The 22,642-nt window shown below is 37.1% G+C and overlaps 1 protein-coding gene across 1 annotated transcript in view; it reads right to left on the bottom strand.

Moving 5' to 3' along the window:
- LOC121373603 (arylsulfatase B-like) overlaps positions 1 to 21,872 on the bottom strand; it is a 34,419-nt gene extending 12,547 nt beyond the window's left edge. Inside the window, exons 1-8 of the mRNA XM_041500297.1 lie at positions 21,762 to 21,872; positions 18,818 to 18,929; positions 17,857 to 17,908; positions 15,782 to 15,885; positions 11,292 to 11,398; positions 7,266 to 7,330; positions 5,948 to 6,049; positions 4,779 to 4,842 (exon numbers count right to left, since the gene is read on the bottom strand). Of these exons, the coding sequence (XP_041356231.1) occupies positions 4,779 to 4,842; positions 5,948 to 6,049; positions 7,266 to 7,330; positions 11,292 to 11,398; positions 15,782 to 15,885; positions 17,857 to 17,908; positions 18,818 to 18,929; positions 21,762 to 21,867 (712 nt within the window). The 5' untranslated portion in view covers positions 21,868 to 21,872. The remainder of the gene's footprint in view (positions 1 to 4,778; positions 4,843 to 5,947; positions 6,050 to 7,265; positions 7,331 to 11,291; positions 11,399 to 15,781; positions 15,886 to 17,856; positions 17,909 to 18,817; positions 18,930 to 21,761) is intronic.
- Between the last annotated feature and the right edge of the window lie 770 nt (positions 21,873 to 22,642).

Here is a 22,642-nt window from a genome sequence, read left to right as displayed (position 1 = left end):
GACGACAACATTTCGTCTGTAAGATAGGCCGAACGACAAACCGGTTACCCACGGCCAAGACCGTATCTCTGCACAATGCAGAGTCGAATGGGCATTTGGCAAGATAGTTGAAGTTGGTGTCGTAAAACAAAGCAAACTAACAAACATTCTAAGCATGAAAATGTAGTTAACGTGTAATTTGTGTTCTTCAAAAACACTCAGGATCGTCCTTTAAATAGACTATAGTGCTGTCGGAAATAGAATAAAAAATATTATCGTCGATTATTTCTTACGTATTAAACAGACAAGTAAATATTTTGTAAATATCTATTTAATGATCCTCTACCTAACTTAGCATTTACTTGTTTTCGCTCTTATTGATGTACAAGGTGATGTTTACTCTTGAAATTAAAATAAATATGTCCGTAAACGGGTGATTTGTGCATTTTATTGGAACAGACTATAACACATTTTGGTCAACATATGTCAAATTCATTGCTGTTACAATATGTGAGGGACCTTTCTGATGATGGTTTACCCCTATTCCTCTCCAAAACAAAATATTTGTAGACATTTATAAGTACCTTTTGAGCAAAACTGTTTGGAACAATTTTGAGTTTGTTATCTATTATACCGGTATTAAAGGTGCTATCTCAAAGTTGCATAATGACAGCTATTGCAAATCATGTTTTTATTAAATTTTGCTTTAACATTTAAAGACTACACCTTTAACTCTATACCCATAAATTATTATAGGAAATGATGTTATCTACTAGTAGATACATTTATAAAAATACATTTTTATTGGAGAATCTTTATCACAAACAGATGCTCACATATAACTTCTGATATAGCACCTTTAAGTAGTTGCAAGATTGTGTAAATTTCTTCTGTACTTATATTGAATTTATATTCACTAAATATGCTGGTCATAATTAATAATTTATACTGCAATTCAAAATAATCAGTTAACTTGCAGTTTTAAATTAAAAGTTTGTTTAAGGGTAAATGAAATTGACACATATCAATCAAAATTGTTTATAGTCTGATCCATTAAAGGTCACACATCTCCTGTTTACTGACATGTTTATTCTAATTTCAAGAGTAAACACCACCTTGTACATCAATGAGAAACCCAAACAAGTAAATGCTAAATTAGGTAGAGGATCATTAAATAGATATTTACAAAATATTTACTTGTCAGTTTAATATGAAAGAAATCATTTTTATTCTATTTCCGACACAACTTTAATAAAATATTTCTTTAATTAAACTTACATATTAAATAGATTTTCTTGTTTAGAATATCAATGTCTGTATATTGAATGTGGATTTGGTCGTCTTTATATTTGTAAGAAGCCCAAACTGGATTCTGTCATACGTACATTTTTTTTTTTTTTTTAGAAAATATAATGAAATTTAACCTAGTACAAATATTAGAATGATCAGAAACACGTTTAATATACAGCCACTAATATGTTATGCAAAAAATATAGTTGATATGTAATTACAATCGTTAAAAAGTCTCTGTTAGTCAATAGCATCTTTAAAAGCGCAGCAAACGTTGGTCATTCTTCAGAGGAAACCCACTACATTTTTTTTATTAGCAGCAAAGGATCTTTTATATACAGTGTCCCACAAACAATAAACTAACCTTTCATTTCATTTCAACTTATTTTCGTGCTTACATCCAATTACGATTCAAGCACGCTATCCTGGAAACACACACCTCAGCTATCTGGGTTGTCTGTTCACGACAGTGGGTTAGTTGTTAGTGTTTAGTGAGAGAGAAGAGGGTGTAGTGGTATTACACCTACCCACTGAGTCGTTAAAACTCGCTCTGGGTGGGAACTGGTACCGGGCTGCGAACCCAGTACCTACCAGCCTTATGTCCGATGGCTTAACCACGACACCACCGGGAACGATAAAAATAAATCCTTTTGTATACCAGTTGTGTAGCACTAGTTGGAACGGGAAATAACCAGAAGTATCCTGGCCTCTCCAATTATCTCAGACGAGTATTCTACCGACTGATCGCAAACAATTAAAGGCATACTGTCACGGAAACATGTGTCTTAAAGGCATACTGTCACGAATTTAAGGACCTTATTTCTCTAAAAATGGATAATAACAAAACATTATATTAATTGTTGGAAACCAAATCTTAACTGAACCATGATAGAGTGAAATCCATGTCATCCCTCTCGGCAATTTTAGTTTTTGAATTATGGACCATTGCCATAATTCAATTATTTTTACAAAATGTCGTTAATAAATCGAGTATGGTGTGGTTATGAAGATGGTTAAATAAGGTACATTTAGGGACAAATCAAATTAGTTTTGTTCAGGTAACAATATGCCTTTAAGTTTGATTCGATGAACTTAATCTAATGAAATACACCAACAAAATATCCCAAATACTATTAAAACTTGCCAAATTCTACAAGAATGCACCAGATTGAAATAAATGTCATGCCAAATAAAATGTGTCTTATGCAATAAAAATGCCACAAATCCGATTAATGTTATTAAAATACACGTCATATAAATATTATTTCTAAGTAAAATGATGCTTGTGTCATTGAAATACACACAATCTCAATAGAATCTCGTTGAGTCGAACTCGAAAGAGTTGAATGCACCGCAACGTTCGAACCAAAAGGAAGTCCCGAATTATACTAACACGTTGTTGACCTAATTGTTGGGTCGAACTACCCGATGGGTCGAACACACACTTTTTCGATCATCGACAGGGTTCGAGCCAACGGGATTCAACAGTTTGTGAAATTTTATTCACGTGTTTAATTTAAACTTCAGGAATATTATATTTGTATGTCATATCCTGTTATAATGGCTCATATTGCCATGCACCTAATTTAAATGAAAAGATAAAAGATAAAAAAGTATGTATATTATCAACTATTTCCTGCATTGTAAGATTTTTCTGACTAATAAAGTATTTCTACGATCAAAATTACATATTAATTATATTTTCTTGTTTAGAATTTCATTGTCTGTATATTCAAAGTGTTTCTGGTCGTCTTAATATTTGTAAGTAGCCCAAACTGGATTTTGTCTTCAAATAATTTCGTACGTACGAATATATACATATTTTAAGAAGTAAAATGAAATTTAACCTAGTACACCTATTACAACGACCAGAAACACGTTTAATATACAGCCACTAATATATTATGCAGAAAAATATATTTGATATGTAATTATAATTGTTAAAATGTCTTTGTTAGTCGATAACATCTTAAAAATAGCAGCAAACTCAGGAATGTCCCTTTAAATGGACTATTTGCAGCCATTGTAAGATGTTTGCGATAACAGCCTTGTTGACGACTACTATTTCATACTAAATACATTTTCTTGTTTAGAATACCAGTGTCTGTATATGGAATGTGTTTATAGCACTCAGTTTTTACTTTAATTCGTCATATATATTTTTTCGTACGTACGAAATTATTGAGAGGTAATATCCGATTTGGGCTACTAGAAGCATTAGGACAACAACAAACACTTTGTAAATACAAACTCTGATATTTTAAATAATAAAGTGTATTTACTTTGTATGTTACGTCATTGAAAAGGCTCTATTGGTCGGAAACATTTTACAATGGTTGTAAACTCAGGACAGTCCCTTTAAAGCTTCAATCAATCAATAAAATATTTACATGCTCCTATACCACGAAGGTTTCGAGCATGTCTATCCCAGGTTCGGCCACCGGATGCCAGTAGTCCAACCTGGGACAGAACAATTACTGGGGCAATTTTGATATTTAACCAAACAGGGAAAAAGGACTTTACAATAAATAATTTTGTGCGTTATTTTCCCAAACAATATTTAATATACAGCAAACAACTAACAATTTGTAACGCAAATTTAGATCGGGCAGTCCTAAATATAAATATATTTTAAAATAATTTTTTAAATATATTAATTAGCCCTCAAAATAGAGGTGGCAGGTGACTAAGAGGTTAGGCTTCAGCCACAAAAAGGTTTTTTTTAATAGGAAAATATGTTTTACTTAGGGGCACCCATCGTATTGGGGACTTCGGTGTGGCCGAAACCGGGGAAGGCTCCGGGGGGGGGGGGAGGGGCAGTCCCCCGGACAAACCTAACACCCCTTACGGCCAAAACCGCCTACGCCTACCGCCCTAACCATCTTCCGGTGGAGTATCCCCCACCCACCCAGCACCCCCCCGGCCAACCCAACCGTCGTGCCCTCCAGTCTCGGTGCCCCCATCCTTAGGGGCACCCATCGTATTGGGGACTTCGGTGTGGCCGAAACCGGGGAAGGTTCCGGGGGGGGGGGGGGCAGTCCCCCGGACAAACCTAACAACTCTTACGACCAAAACCGCCTACGCCTACCGCCCTAACCATCTTCCGGTGGAGTATCCCCCACCCACCCAGCACCCCCGCCGGCCAACCCAACCGTCGTGCCCTCCAGTCTCGGTGCCCCCATCAAAAATTAGGCCCAAGGGCCAACGATTCTACCAGAGAAGGAAAAAACAAAACAAAAAAAAAATAATAATAATAATAAAAAAAACAAAAATAATAATAATAATAATAAATAAAAATAAATTAAAAAAAAAAAAGTATTTAAATAGGGAAAATTAAGCGTCTGGTGAGTCTGGCAATATAAAAACGTATCCTGGCGATTCCAAGTCCAGGGGCGCCTCTCCATAATCCTGGAGAAACAGAACGTTATGCCATTCATCAGACGCTGGCACCACTTTAATTTAGAAAGCTTCAGACATTATTTTAGACAGATATTAATGATAAAGCGTACCTTGGAATTTGCGTCGACCAGCAACCGTAACCTGCGAGTATTGGTCCTCATATTCACTTGGAACCTGTATAAAACAAACAACAGCAAAACCTGTATTAAAGGGACAGACACTACTTTTTAAACACTACAGCATATTTTTCACTGTTAGATCCGTTTATGATCACTGAAATCAAACATTACTTATATTTTATTGTCTAGGTTATCTATTTCCGTACAACCGAAGTGTTTCTAATACCACAAATGGCATTTTTTTCATATTTGTTTTTAAAAACGCACGTGCGTCAAAGAAATATCGGTTTATTGATTCGAGTTCTAGTCTACTTTTACGGATATTTCCCGGTTTTAACACCACAGACTCTTCTTTCAATCTATTGTAACTTTATCCAAATGAGTTACAGGTTTGTAAATTAACTAAACTTAGTGTTAATTTTTACTGTTTAAAACTAGGGTCACATCTTGTCTTAAATATACTCAACAAAATTTTATATTCATGAAAAGCCAGTAAATATTTTTGGGCATTTTCAGTTAAATATGGTAAAAAAAACCCAGCATCCCATAGACAGGATAGTACATACCACGGCTTTTGTACACTTCTTGTGGAGTACTGGCTTGAACGAAAAATAGTCCAATGGGCCCATCGAGGGGGATCGATCCTAGACCGACTAGTGGAGAGTGCATATTACATGTATGATAATAACGGGGAGTTCAAATAATTCAAGGGAGTGTGTATTATACGTATAATAGTAACGGGTGGAGTGCACATTATACGTGTATATATAATAATGACTGGGGGGGGGGGGGGGGGGGGGGGTGGGGTGCATATTCCAGTTTTGTGGTCCATTATTGTGAACCAAGACATGTGTAAAACCAATTTCTATACTTTAGTACCACAGACTGTTATTTCATTCCATTTAAATTTATTTTTGTGCTTATATCCAATTAAGGTTCAAGCACGCTGTCCTGGGTACACACCTCAACTCTCTAGACTTTCTATCCGAGAAAGTGGGTTAGTGCTGAATTGTTAGTGGTTAATGAGAGCCTACTACCTACCCACTGCGGCCTTAAACTCGATCTGGGTGGGAGCCGGCACCGGAAGACGAACCCAGTACCTACCAGCCTTAACCACTATACCTTGTTATTTTTATAGATACTTATTTTTGTATACTTACATCCATTGGTAGGTGGGGGGCCTGGAACGCGAGGTATAGGAACAGTGGATTTGCAGTATTGTGACTCTCAATAATCTCAACAGCTTTGTTTCCAAACAGTGTCTAAAATATAACTACCACAGTTATAATGTGTCTAAATATAACTAACACAGTTATAATGTGTCTAAATATAACTAACACAGTTATAATGTGTCTAAATATAACTAACACAGTTATAAAATGTCTAAATATAACTAACACAGTTATAAAATGTCTAAATATAACTAACACAGTTATCGTGCGTAAAGAATAGAACTAACAGTAATACTGTGTCTATAGTATAACTAACAACAATACTTTGTCTGAAATATAAATAACTCAGTTATAACGTGTCTGAAATATAACTAACACAGTTATAATGTGTCTGAAATATAACTAACACAGTTATAATGTGTCTGGAATATAACGAACACAGTTCTAAAATATAACTAACACAGTTATAATGTGTTAAAATATAACTAACACAGTTATAATGTGTTAAAATATAACTAACACAATTATAATATGTCTCAATTATAACTAACACAGTTATAATGTGTCTGAAATATAACCAACACAGTTATCATGCGTTTAGAATATAACTAACAGTTATAATGTGTCTGAAATATAACTAACACAGCAATGATGTGACTGAATTATAACTAACAGTTATAATGTATCTAAAATATAACTAACACAGTTATAATGTGTTAAAATATAGCTAACACAGTTATAATGTGTTAAAATATAACTAACAGTAATAATGTGTCTAAAGTATAACTAACACAGTTGTAATGACTAAGTATAAATAACACAGTTGTAATGAGTTGCCAGTTGCCAGTGAGAAGGGTGAATTTAATTTCATTTCATTTCAACTTATTTCCGTACTTATATCCAATTAAGCACAGGTTCAAGCACGCTGTCCTGGGCACACACACCTCAGCTATCTGTGCTGTCTGTACAGAACAGTGGGTTAGTTGTTAGTAGTTAGTAAGAGAGAAGACAGTGTAGTGGTCTTACACCTAACCATTGAGTCGTTAAAACTCGCTCTGGGTGGGAGCCGGTACCGGGCTGCGAACCTTGTACCTAGCAATCTTAAGTCCGATGGCTTTAACCACGACACCACCGAGGCCGGTCGGGTGAATTTCAGAAACATCCAGGGCCCCGGTAACACAAAGCACTCGTAACACTTACGTCAGACGTCGCCACACATTATGTATGGTGTACGTCTGACGTAAGTGTTACGAGTGTTTTATGTTACCTAGCCCTGGACTTTTGTTAAGACCCAGTATAAACTTACTGTCGAGTACTCTCCCCTGTAGTTATTGGTGGCGCTCTCGTCTTCACGGAAATCCAGATACCCGGCTGTAAAACAACAATTTATTAAAATAAATAATTAATTAATTAGTTTATATGTTGTTTGTATTTATTTTGCTTTATTTTTTAATGAAAACATTCATGTTGCATTTATTTTATTTCAATCAGTCTTTGTCCTTATATCCAATTAAGGTTCAAGCACGCTGTCCTTGGGTTCTCTGTCCTGGACAGAGGTTAATGATTGGTTGTTAACGAGAAAGAAGTCAGTGTAATGACCTTACATCTGTCCGTTGAGTCGTGGAAATCGGTAGCGGTGTACCTACCAGTCTTTGTTTCTTTTTTTAAATAATATCTATTGTTCCATAAGATAAAATATTATACGTAGTATTAAACGCACTCTCCCACAGATGGTTGACCTAATTATTGACCCAACAAAGTATTATATGACAATATATACATTTGATTTGTACCTAAAAGTACTTTGTTGAACCATCTACCACCATATCACACTTATTATTGATATTTTATAAAAATAATTGAATTATGGGTACGGTCCATAATTCTGAGAAAAATAACGGCTATTTGGAGAGCAGATGTGTGAGGTATTATTTTGAGTCACGTGACGGGCATTCCCCGAACAACCGCAGTGTCGAAACGATTTACCAAGCTCATGTAACGAGAACGCTTGACCGTCCGTAGGGTAAACAGAAACACAACAACAATGAAAATAAGTTATTAAAAAATAATAAAAACATGTACTGAATGATAATAAGCTTATACATTAATTTATTTTAGTAACAGAAGCATGTTAAACGTCGACAATCCCGACTAGTTAGGCCTTTGCATCTATAGGTAAATTTATCGTTAGTCGTACGCAAAAAAACTCTAAACATCTGGATCACGAACACCTTCATTTTCCACCTTGTAAAATTCATTATTATGCAAAATATGCCATAACAACTGACTTGGGATAGGAATTGTTACATTTTTAAAGAATACGTGAACTAGACGATGTCTATACACGATGTGACTATATATACGAAGGCCGTGTATATAGCCTCCGCTAACGAGGACTGGCTATATTCACAGTAAAAATGTATATAGGCGGTAAATAAGTATTTGATTGATCCATATTTTATTTTTTTTATTTTTATTTTTATTTTTTTTATCCCAGTGCCCCCTTTCCTTTCTCTCCTTTGAATTCCATCTCATTTCTTCCCGATCTGGCAACTCCTCCTATCTTTCAACTTCTTTCGCTGTCCACCTCCACATCCCAGTCCTTGTCTTTCCAACCGCGACAGGTGCTTGTCTCTTGTGGCTATCTGTGCCACACACCTGTTCCCCATCAGCTTTTAGCTGTGGGCTTAGTCTGACCACTTCGGGGAGTGTTCAGTAGTTACTTCTGGCATTGTTAAGAGGCACTTATAACCACCTACTATGCATCCCTACTACCGGCGGTCGTTAGTTAGTGCCGTGGGTCAGACCAGCTTTATTAGCGGCAGAGGACGAGGATGCCAGGTGGGTGCAGGGATATACACAGAGACTGCACCCGTGGAGGAAGTTGAGACAAGTAGGCGATGGTGTGGACAGCTCAGAAGACAGAGTCGGAGGAAATTGACAGAAAGGGTCGAAACAGATTGAAATCGTGGGAGAAATTGGAAAGTTTTTTATATTAAGATAATGAGAATGATAGGCAGAGGGTGATAGATGAGAAAGATGAATGAATGTGTGAGCCAGCTTTGACGGGATTTGAACCACTGTCGTCGGCTTGATTGTCCAGTAGCTTATCCACTAGACCACGGAGCTCTATTGATTGATCCATATTACCGAACCACCTGTAACAGGAGGAATACATACTAAGTACTGTACGAACAGGGCGTTTTCTGAACAGGGGAGAGGGAGGGGGAATACATGAATTTAGCAGACCCTTTTGTGTATGTTTTCCATAGACATATGAATAGCGTAATATTGCCCGTGCAGTACTAACAAAATAAATACTAATAAAACAATTTAATATTCATAATAATACACAATTATTATTATTATTATTATTATTATTATTATTATTAGCCTACTACTACATTTTTGGGGTGAAGGTGGCGGTCGTTTATATAACATTCAAAAATACATTATACGGTTGTCGTATATATAGCCCCATCACTACGAATCTGTTTTGCCGTAATTTTTTAACTTATAAAAATGAAGCATGCCATGGAATTACCTCGATCGTAGTTCAATGTTTTTTTTTTGGATCATACAGTAACTAGATTTGGTATTCCGAATGAATGTAAGTTCCATTCATAATCCATATTTAGAGAAATAAGGCCCACTAAATCCGTGATTAAGTGCCTTTAAGGATGAGGCCTAACAACGCTTGGGTGTACCAAAATAAAGTTTCAAACTTTCAAAGCACATACCATTCTAAAGACTGGTGGTTTAAAGGGACATTCCCGAGTTTGCTGCATTGTAAGATGTTTTCAACTAATAAAATATTTCTACGATTAAACTTACATATTAAATATATTTTCTCGTTTAGAATATCAGTGTCTGTATATTCAATGTGATTATGGTTGTCTTAATATTTGTAATAAGCCCAAACTGGATTTTGTCTTCAAATAATTTCGTACGTACGAAAAACACTTTTTAGGAAATAAAATGAAATTTAACTTAGTACAAATATTAGAACGATCAGAAACATATTTAATATACAGCCACTAATATTTTATGCAGAAAAATATATTTGATATTTGTTAAAAAGTCTCTGTTGGTCGATAACATCTTAAGCATTGCAGCAAACTCGGGAATGTCCCTTTAACAACGCTACAGAAGTTTGTTTTGTTTAATGACACCACTAGAGCACATTGATTAATTAATCATCGGTTATTGGATGTCAAACATTTGGTAATTCCCGACATGTAATCATCAAGAGAAAACCCGCTACATTTTTCCTAATGCAGCAATCTTTTATATGCACTTTCCAACAGACAAGAAAGCACATACCATGGCCTTTGACTAGTTGTGGTGTACTGATTGGAACGAGCAAAGCCCGAATTGATCCACCAAGGTGGTTCGATCCTGCGGCGCAAGCACCGTAAGAGAGCGCTCAACCGACTGAGCTAAATCCCGCCCTCGGTTTAGAAAATAGTTCATTATAAAAAAAAATAAAAAAAAAACACTACAAAATGTTTCTTTGATGATTACACGCAAGTTTACCTCTGTAGTATTTGAAAAACCCATTGGTTTGAAGTTACTTGTTATATGTAGTACTAACTGATAACAACTGTACAAGCGGTATTGTGCCACTTGTATAACAGCAACACGAGGCTGTGTTCTGACATGAGGGTAGCTAACTGAAAATGTTCATTGTCGACCTTAATATTTTTACACGGTACTTGTCAACTGAGAACACTCTCTAAAATTAGTCACATAACCCTCTCGATAGCGTACCGGCCTCGATGGCGTCGTGGTTAGGCCATCGGTCTACAGGCTGGTAGGTACTGGGTTCGGATCCCAGTCGAGGCATGGGATTTGTAATCCAGATACCGACTCCAAACCCTGAGTGAGTGCTCCGCAAGGCTCAACGGGTAGGTGTAAACCACTTGCAACGACCAGTGATCCATAACTGATTCAACAAAGGTCATGGTTTGTGCTATCCTGCCTGTGGGAAGCGCAAATAGATGATCCCTTGCTGCTAATCGGAAAGGGTAGCCTATGTAGTGGCGACATCGGGTTTCCTCTCTAAATCTGTGTGGTCCTTAACCATATGTCTGACGCCATATAACCGTAAATAAAATGTGTTGAGTGCGTCGTTAAATAAAACATTTCTTTCTTTCTTTCTCTCGATAGTGTTGTATTTTTTCACAGAATATATTTTAACATACATGTAGACATTGTATTGAACTGCGTGGAGTAATTAATTGTGGTGTGGAATAGTAAGGCCGATGGTTTAACCACTACGCCACGGAAGCCTGTTAACCAATATTATGAACTATATATTCGGTACACTTACCATGTTTATGACTCATAAATCCTTCCGCACCATTATAGAAGCCGAAAAAGGAATCGAATCCAAGATACGTAGGCGTGCATTCCCATTTGCAAAATCCAAGATGCCATCTACACAAGAGCATATTAATTTATTAATCATCGGCTATTGGATGGTAAAAAATTTCATAATTTAGACATAGCCTTAGATTTCATTTCATTTCAACTTATTTTCGTGCTTATCTCCAATTGAGGTTTAAGCACGCTTTCTTGGACATATACCTCGACTGTCTGTCCAGGACAGTGGGTTAGTTGTTAGTGGTTGTTGAAAAAGAAAAGGGTGTAATGGTCTTATACCTACCCATTGAGTCGGTAAAACTCGCTCTGGGTGGGAGCAGGTACCGGGCTGCGAACCCAGTACCTACCAGTCTGTCCGATGACTTAACCACGACACCACCGAGGCCAGTATTGCCTTAGATTGGAAACCCGTATAATTCATTCATTACGGTGCACTATAGTACCTAATTGTGGCATATGTTGTGGTTCAGATATTCACTTATAGTTATTGGGGACATGGGTGTATAGCGGTTGAGGCCGTCAGTTTGACTTGGTTCTTGAACATGGTGGTTAGGACCAGTACTACAGCCATATGCGGTCTTATATAAAATAAAAAAACCCCACGGAGACGGATATCTTCACAATTTTGGAGTGAAAATAAATGCTTATATAATATATGTTCGCAATGATGTATGTTGCTGGTGCCAACCAGAATCTGTTCTATTGGCAATCTTCATTTGAAGTTGGACAGTTGGATTTCAATGGCAGATGACATCCGTTTCGCGAGACCTTTATGGGGGTTGGTTTTATGGGGACATGGGTGTATAGCGGTTGAGGCCGTCAGTTTGACTTGGTTCTTGAACATGGTGGTTAGGACCAGTACTACAGCCATATGCGGTCTTATATAAAATAAAAAAACCCACGGAGACGGAAATCTTCACAATTTTGGAGTGAAAATAAATGCTTATATAATATATGTTCGCAATGATGTATGTTGCTGGTGCCAACCAGAATCTGTTCTATTGGCAATCTTCATTTGAAGTTGGACAGTTGAATTTCAATGGCAGATGACGTCCGTTTCGCGAGATCTAGGTTACATATCAGTGAATTCTGGGGTTTGTTTTATGTGTAAACTAACCCATTGCCGCAAATAGGCTACATAACAGTGAATTCTGGTGTCTGTTTTATGTGTAAAATAACCCATTGCCGCAAATAGGCTACATAACAGTGAATTCTGGTGTCTGTTTTATGTGTGAAATAACCCATTGCCTCAAATAGGCTACATAACAGTGAATTCTGCTGTCTGTTTTATGTGTAAAATAACACATTGCCGCAAATAGGCTATATATCAGTGAATTATGGGGTCTGTTTTTATATGTAAAATAACCCACTGCCGTGAAATAGGTTACATAACAGTGAATTCTGGGTTCTGTTTTATATGTAAAATAACCCATTGCCGCGAAATAGGATACATATCAGTGAATTCTGGGTTCTGTTTTATATGTAAAATAACCCATTGCCGTCGAATAGGCTACATATCAGTGAATTCTGGTGTCTGTTTTATATGTAAAATAACCCATTGCCGCCAAATAGGCTACATATCAGTGAATTCTGGGTTCTGTTTTATATGTAAAATAACCCATTGCCGCCAAATAGGCTACATATCAGTGAATTCTGGGTCTGTTTTATATGTAAAATAACCCATTGCCGCAAATAGGCTACATATCAGTGAATTCTGGGGTCTGTTTTATATGTAAAATAACCCATTGCCGCAAATAGGCTACATAACAGTGAATCCAGGGTTCTGTTTTATATGTAAAATAACCCATTGCCGCAAATAGGCTACATATCAGTGTTCTGTTTTTTATGTGTAAAATAACCCATTGCCGCAAATAGGCTACATAACAGTGAATTCTGGTGTCTGTTTTATGTGTAAAATAACCCATTGCCGCAAATAGGCTACATAACAGTGAATTCTGGTGTCTGTTTTATGTGTAAAATAACCCATTGCCGCAAATAGGCTACATATCAGTGAATTCTGGTCTGTTTTATGTCTGTTTTATCATGAATGGGGTCTGTTTTATGTGAAAAATAACCCACTGCCGTGAAATAGGCTACATATCAGTGAATTCTGGGTTCTGTTTTATATGTAAAATAACCCATTGCCGCGAAATAGGCTACATATCAGTGAATTCTGGGTTCTGTTTTATATGTAAAATAACCCATTGCCGTCGAATAGGCTACATATCAGTGAATTCTGGTGTCTGTTTTATATGTAAAATAACCCATTGCCGCCAAATAGGCTACATATCAGTGAATTCTGGGTTCTGTTTTATATGTAAAATAACCTATTGCCGCCAAATAGGCTACATAACAGTGAATCCAGGGTTCTGTTTTATATGTAAAATAACCCATTGCCGCCAAATAGGCTACATAACAGTGAATCCAGGGTTCTGTTTTATATGTAAAATAACCCATTGCCGCCAAATAGGCTACATAACAGTGAATCCAGGGTTCTGTTTTATATGTAAAATAACCCATTGCCGCCAAATAGGCTACATATCAGTGAATTCTGGTGTCTGTTTTATATGTAAAATAACCCATTGCCGCAAATAGGCTACATATCAGTGAATTCTGGTGTCTGTTTTATATGTAAAATAACCCATTGCCGCCAAATAGGCTACATATCAGTGAATTCTGGGGTCTGTTTTATATGTGTAAAATAACCCATTGCCGTACTGCCGTGAATAGGCTAATAGGCTACATATCAGTGAATTCTGGGTTCTGTTTTATATGTAAAATAACCCATTGCCGCCAAATAGGCTACATATCAGTGAATTCTGGGTTCTGTTTTATATGTAAAATAACCCATTGCCGCCAAATAGGCTACATATCAGTGAATTCTGGGTTCTGTTTTATATGTAAAATAACCCATTGCCGCGAAATAGGCTACATATCAGTGAATTCTGGGCTCTGTTTTATATGTAAAATAACCCATTGCCGCAAATAGGCTACATATCAGTGAATTCTGGGGTCTGTTTTATGTGTAAAATAACCCATTGCCGCAAATAGGCTACATAACAGTGAATTCTGGTGTCTGTTTTATGTGTAAAATAACCCATTGCCGCAAATAGGCTACATATCAGTGAATTCTGTAGTCTGTTTCATATGTAAAATAACCCACTGCCGTGAAATAGGCTACATATCAGTGAATTCTATGGTCTGTTTTATGTGAAAAATAACCCATTGCCGTCTAATAGGCTACATATCAGTGAATTCTGGGTTCTGTTTTATATGTAAAATAACCCACTGCCGTGAAATAGGTTACATAACAGTGAATCCAGGGTTCTGTTTTATATGTAAAATAACCCATTGCCGCCAAATAGGCTACATATCAGTGAATTCTGGGTTCTGTTTTATATGTAAAATAACCCATTGCCGCGAAATAGGCTACATATCAGTGAATTCTGGGCTCTGTTTTATATGTAAATAACCCATTGGTGCAAATAGGCTACATATCAGTGAATTCTGGGGTCTGTTTGATGTGGAAACTAACCCATTGCCGCAAATAGGCTACATAACAGTGAATTCTGGTGTCTGTTTTATGTGTAAAATAACCCATTGCCGCAAATAGGCTACATAACAGTGAATTCTGGTGTCTGTTTTATGTGTAAAATAACCCATTGCCGCAAATAGGCTACATATCAGTGAATTCTGGGGTCTGTTTTATATGTAAAATAACCCACTGCCGTGAAATAGGCTACATATCAGTGAATTCTGGGTTCTGTTTTATATGTAAAATAACCCATTGCCGTCAAATAGGCTGCCGTCTGTTTTATAGGCTACACATATCAGTGAATTCTGGGTTCTGTTTTATATGTAAAATAACCCATTGCCGCCAAATAGGCTACATAACAGTGAATCCAGGGTTCTGTTTTATATGTAAAATAACCCATTGCCGCCAAATAGGCTACATATCAGTGAATTCTGGGTTCTGTTTTATATGTAAAATAACCCATTGCCGTCGAATAGGCTACATATCAGTGAATTCTGAGGTCTGTTTTATATGTAAAATAACCCATTGCCGTCGAATAGGCTACATATCAGTGAATTCTGGGTTCTGTTTTATATGTAAAATAACCCATTGCCGCCAAATAGGCTACACATCAGTGAATTCTGGGTTCTGTTTTATATGTAAAATAACCCATTGCCGTGAAATAGGCTACATATCAGTGAATTCTGGGGTCTGTTTTATATGTAAATAACCCATTCATGGCATTGCCGTCAACTTGGCTACATGTCAGTGAATTCTGGGATTAGTTTTATGTGTCCGTTTAACTTCCGTGATCTTCTTTCGCACCGCGCCATTGCTGCGACATTGCAACGCAAAAAAGGGAGGAAAGAACCAAAAACAAAGCTCATAGAATTCGGGTTTTAGGACGTAGATTTAAGTCCTACTTTCCAATCATCCGGGTCGTATAGCCCTCGGTTTTTAGCGCCTGTGGAAGAGTTCCACTCGGAAACGAGGCGCAGTCCGGCTGCTTATCTTCAATGGTCGCGTGCTGGAAGTAAAAGAAAAGAAATGTTTGTATTCTGACGCCTCAGCATATTTTTCACTATGGCTGTTTGGTGTCTTATATAATGGTTGTGTCGACACTTTTAAAACTTAAATATCATAGCAGTTGGTTATTTCATTGCGGATGGTCGCATGCGTTTTGAAAAAGCACGCTGCGCATAGAAAAGTAAAATAATGTTACATTTACGTCACCCGACAACATTGTAAACTGTTGAATTGGAATAGTAATGTTACATTTACAACATCCTACAACATTGTAAACCATGACTATTGGAACAGTAATGTTACATTTACACATACCACAACATTATAAACAATCGATATTGGCAAAGTAAAATAATGTTATATTTACACACCCCCCCCCCCCCCCCCCCCCCAATATTATAAACTATGATTATTAGAAAAGTAAAGTAATGTTACATTTAAGACACAACACAACGTTGTAAACCATGGCTATTAAAAAGTAAAATAATGTTACATTTATGACACTCCACAACACTGCAAACCATTGCTATTGGAAAAGTAAAATAATGCTTTATTTACAAAACCCCCACAACATTGTAAACCATGGTTATTAGAAAAGTAAAATGATGTTACATTTACAACACCCCCACAACATTGTAAGTCATGGCTATTAGAAAAGTAAAATAGTGTTAAATTTACAGCGCCCAACAACATTGTAAACCATGACTATTAGAAAAGTAAAATAATGTTGCATTTAAGACACAACACAACATTGTAAACTATGGCTAATGGAGAAGTAATGTTACATTTACACACACCACAACATTGTAAAAAATGGATATTGGCAAGGTAAAATAATATTACATTTACGACAACCCATACTGTAAACCGTGACTATTGAAAAAGTAAAATAATGTTACATTTACAACACCTCCACAACATTGTAAACCATAACTAATAGAAAAAAGTAAAATAATGTTGCATTTGAGACACAACACAACATTGTAAACTATGGCTATTGGAGAAGTAATATTACATTTACGACGCCCCACAACATTGTAAACCATGACTACTGGAAAAGTAAAATAGTGTTAAATTTACAGCGCCCCACAAAATTGTAAACCATGACTATTAGAAAAGTAAAGTAATGTTACATTTACAACACCTCCACAACATTGTAAACCATAACTATTAGAAAAAATTAAAATAATGTTGCATTTGAGACACAACACAACATTGTAAACTATGGCTATTGGAGAAGTAATATTACATTTACGACGCCCCACAACACTGTAAACCATGACTATTGGAAAAGTAAAATAATGTTACATTTACGACAACCCACAACACTGTAAACCGTGACTACTGGAAAAGTAAAATAATGTTACATTTACAACTCCCCACAACATTGTAAACCATGACTACTGGAAAAGTAAAATAGTGTTAAATTTACAGCGCCCCACAAAATTGTAAACCATGGCTATTGGAAAAGTAAAATAATGATAAATTTACGATACACCAAAACATTGTAAAGCATGTCTACTGGAAAAGTAAAATAATGATAAATTTACGATACACCACAACATTGAAAAGCATGTCTACTGGAAAAGTAAAATAATGCTAAATTTACGATACACCACAACATTGTAAAGCATGTCTACTGGAAAAGTAAAATAATTATAAATGTACGATACACCACAACATTGTAGAGCATGTCTATTGGAAAAGTAAAATAATGATTTGCGACACAACACAAAATTGTAAACCGTGACTATTAGAAAAGTAAAATAATGTTACATTTATGACACCCCACAACATTGTAAACCATGACTATTGGAAAAGAAAAATAATGATTTGCGACACCTCAGGACACGTTGTTTATATTCGGTAAGGCAGGCTAATCAGACGAATCAGAATGCCTGTTACATTAGAAAGAAAAAAGAGATAGGCTACTTAACCAATCAGATGACAGTATCATACGCATGTCACGTACCTGCATCCCGGTTTTGAATGGGTACCACCCACTGAGGTATGCCGAGCGAGACCTGGAAAATAAGTAATGTGTTTTACACATCAAAATGTTTGTTTTGTTTAATAACACCACTAGAGCAGATTGAGTATTTAATCAATGACTATAGGATATCAGTAACGTCTTTTAATAATGTCCCATTTAAATACATACGTGCTGACGGGTGTCTTCCTGTAGTGTGTGTATTAGTGCTTTTTTTTATCAGGGAGCTCGAAAATGATCGAGGTAAAGGTATTTAACGTCAAATATAGACAAGACAGACAGACAAATTATTTATGAAAGTCTCACCTCAGTTAAAAGATAAAACATCACTAAAAACAATAAAATCTATGGAGATACGAGAGACTATAACATATTAATAATCGACACATACAATATACAAATATTACATCAAAACTATTTAATATGAAATAAAATATATATAAGATATATATTAGTCTTTTATATAAATAAATAAATAAATAAATATTTTTTAAATATAAATGTTTTTATTTAACGACGCACTCAACACATTTTATTTACGGTTATATGGCGTCAAACAAAGGGTTAAGGCCCACACAGATATTGAAAGAGGAAACCCGCTGTCGCCACTTCACGGGCTACTCTTTTCGATTAGCAGAAAGGGATTTTTACATGCACCATCCGGCAGACAGGATAGTAAATACCACGGCCTTTGTTATGCCAGTTGTGGAGCACTGGCTGGAACGAGAAATAGCCCAATGGGTCCACCGACGGGGATCGATCCTAGACCGACCGCGCACCAAGCGAACGCTTTACCACTGGGCTACGTCCCGCCCCGCCATTCTTCGATTTGTGCTGGGTCTAGTTCACTATCGAAGTCCCAAAGACGTATATCGTACAGGTGAGTACATGCATTAGGACATTCTACAATGAACACAGCGTCACAGTGTCCGTCCGTACGTACGGCGTGCAGATTGGCTGTGCGTACGACATGTTGAGGATCATACCCTCGCCGGCAAGTCGGTCGATGTTGGGGGTTTTAATCTCAGAGTTGTGAAAACCGATGTCATTCCAACCTGAAAACAAACAGAGAAATACTACACGAGGGGCCGTTACCCACTTAAGGTGACTTCACACGACAGGAGTGTCTCGTACGATAGAAGCTGACTGAAAAGAGAAACATTTTATCGGTTATTCTAATGACTATTTTCGTACGAGACACTCATATTGTGTGACGCCGCCTTTAGCGATCGTGCGATCGATTCCTTATGGACGATTTTACATAGGAATATCATTTTTGTCCCTCCCGAAACACTCCGTTTGATTGTAAATAATTTTAAAATGTATAAAGATTGCAGATACAAAAAAAAACTGTATATAGACAGCACTGGGTCTAAAATAACTACTAAATTACACAAGTTCGAATGTTTGTTTTAGTTTTCCTGATGGGGGGGGGGGGGGGGGGGGGGGGGGTTTTATAAGAAATGGACCCCATCGCATCGACTTTTATATATTTTTCTAACTAAAACGTATTTACAGCGCTTACGGACGCAGTTAACGTTTGTGTCATAGAGCAGTCAATTTTTATGTTAACTAAGACGTCACAGAGCAATCGATTTCAATATTTGGCAACCTTGTGTCTTTGAATTGATAACACCTTGCATGTATGCTATTGCAGTGTGATATATGTTCTCACCAACTTATGTGTAAGAAAAACATTAAAAATATAATAGGGAATACGACAACAACCAAAAACTATTGTGAAATCAGCAATAAAAACAACTGCTACAATTGCAACAACAATAATGGCAGCTGCATAAAATCGACACTGGATTTTAGTTACGTTTAGGGATTTTATTTAGGGTTTTTATGTGGCAATTCAAAATTGGAAGGGTCTCCGAACCACCGGCACCCTCCGCCTGGTTATCTTCAAGGGCTAAAGTTAAAGTTTGTTTTGTTTAACGACACCACTAGAGCACGTTGATTTACTAATCATCGGCTACTGGATGTCAAACATTTGGTAATTTTTCGACATAGTCTCATAGATACTCTACATTTTTCCATTAGTAGGAAAGGATCTTGTATATGCATCATTCCACAGACAGGACAGCACATACCACGACCTTTGATATACCAGTCGTGGTGCATTGGATGGAACGACAAATAGTCCAATGGGCCCACCGACGGAGATTGATCCTAGACCGACCGCGCATCAGACGAGCGCTTTACCACTTAATTGCATGTATGCAGGAAAATAAGGGGAAAAATACTTGTTTAACGACACTCAGCACATTTTAAACTACGGCTGTTTGGTATCCAACATAGAGAGCGGAAACCTGCTGCCACACAGGCTACTACTACTGATAAGAAGGCGGTTTGGGATCGATCCCCATCGTTGGGCCCATTAGGCTATTTCTCGTTCCAGACAGTGCGCCACGATTGATATATCAAAGGCCGTTCGATGTGGTATCCTGTCTGTGGGATGGTGCATATAAAAGATCCCTTGCTGCTAATGGAAAAATATAGAGGGTTTCCTCTCGTCAGTAGCCGGTGACGGAGCAGGACGTAGCCCAGTGGTAAAGCGCTATCTTGATGCGTGGTCGGTTTGGGATCGATCCCCTTCGGTAGGCCCATAGGCAATTTCTCGTTCTAGCCAGTGCGCCACGACTGATATATCAAAGGCCGTTCTATGTGTTATCCTGTCTGTGGGATGGCGCATATAAAAGATTCCTTGCTACTAATGTAAAAATGTAACGGGTTTACTCTCTATAACTGTGTCAAAATGACCATATGTTGGACATCCAATAGCCGATGGTTGACAAATCAATGTGCTCTACTGGTGTCGTTAAACTAAACAAACTACTGATAAAACAACAAGAATTCCGTTGGGTTTGTTTTTTTTGCACTTTCTCACAGACAGGACAGTACATACCATTACATTTGATTTACCGATCATGTATAACGATTTGGGATGAGAGAAAAAAGAAAAGAACAATGAATGTATGTTTAAGGACAGGTAAGTGTGTAAATGAAATAATTATTAACATCAATATAAATATTTAAGATCTAAATTAAAACATAGCGTAAAGAGCTGTCCAAGTAACTTCCGCCTGGTTTGAGGTGCACCCAACTGTTGACAGAGCAGTTAACATAAGCGTACGAGACAGGGTGGCAGGCGGGGGGAGGAGGCAACTGGTACTGGTGCAAAACCTCAAATTGGAACACAAATGGTGCAGATATTCGGGGAAAATGTGCCACTTTAAGACCTTTTTTTACCAAGTGTTTCAATCATTCTACTTTCAAAATTAATTGTAATCCATGTAAAAATGCGTAGTGATTCGTTTGCAACCCTGTATAGCTATTTGGTAGTAATGCTAACATGAATAAATGTTGTTATCCAGACTCGGACATTTCGGTTTAATTCGGGCAAAAGCCAGCCTGCCCCCCCCCCCCCCCCCCCCCCCCCCCCCGCCTACAAAATTAGGAGCCCGTACTCCTATGGCAATTAATACCACAAGTTTTGTGATTGGTGATAAATGTGTGTTCGGTTGTAAACAAAATTACTTTCATCCGGGAAAAAAATGTATGCAATGTTATTTCATCTAGTACCACTGTGTCAAGTAACATGTAAAAAGTACTCAAATTTTGTGCGCTACTCCCGTTATCTCTGAAATGAGCAGTTTGACCCCCAATTGTTTTCTGATTTACTTTAAGAGTGAGGGTTGGTATTATGTATATATGCAGTGTACATATCGATTGATACGCTGCAGGTAGGAGTTTTAGCCACATATGATACCATTGTCGTCTATAGGATTTGAGTTGGCGGTCTGCACCCTATACAAGAAATAAAGCACGACAATAAAGTAATAAATACAAATAGAAAAAAAGGTAGTGAATGATGAACTCACCCATATCGTCTGTTACTATGAAGACTATATTTGGTTTGGCTCTGGCATCATGCACAAACTCGCAGATAAACACCAGAGAAAACAACAGACCAAGTTTTACACCCATCTTGACCAGTTCCCTTCACTAACAGTGATGTTTTCCACTCACTACACTTCTTAAATAACCTATCAATCCATAGTTCATCAAAGGACGGAGATTTTTATCGGAAGTGTTTTAATTTAGTAATATCCAATAAATGCGAGATACAAATATCTACAAATTAGATGGTTTTGGGAGATTGCAATCAAAATGGGATATTAGGAAATATTTCATTATTTTCGTAATGTCGTATGTGTATGACTAGCTTTGTTTAGAAAATTACTGTAATGTGTATTTATCGACATCGATGCCAACACCTGTTGTTGATCATGGGACGGTGGTCTCATTCAATACTTAGTCACCTTTGGGATGTTATGGCTTGTTTACATGTACATAGGCGTCCGCAGGAGCATAGGCGTAGGCGTACGGGATCCAGTTCTTGAAAGGTGTGTGTGTTTGACGGGGGGCAGGCTGATTTCTTCCCCGAATCTAGATAACAACAATTATTCATATCAGCATTACTGCCGAACGGATATATAGGGTTGCAAACGAATCACTACGCATTTGTACATGGATTACAAAGAAAGAAATGTTTTATTTAACGACGCACTCAACACATTTTATTTACGGTTATATGGCGTCAGACATATGGTTATGGACCACACAGATATTGAGAGAGGAAACCCGCTGTCGCCGCTTCATGGGTTACTCTTTTCGATTAGCTGCAAGGGATCTTTTATATGTACCATCCCATAGACAGGATAGCACATACTACGGCCTTTGATGTACCAGTCGTGGTGCA

Source organism: Gigantopelta aegis, chromosome 5 (genome assembly GCF_016097555.1).
Source record: "Gigantopelta aegis isolate Gae_Host chromosome 5, Gae_host_genome, whole genome shotgun sequence".
Lineage (NCBI taxonomy): Eukaryota > Metazoa > Mollusca > Gastropoda > Neomphalida > Peltospiridae > Gigantopelta > Gigantopelta aegis.
Note: the sequence above shows the minus strand (reverse complement) of the source record. Positions and strands in the feature narration are given on the sequence as shown.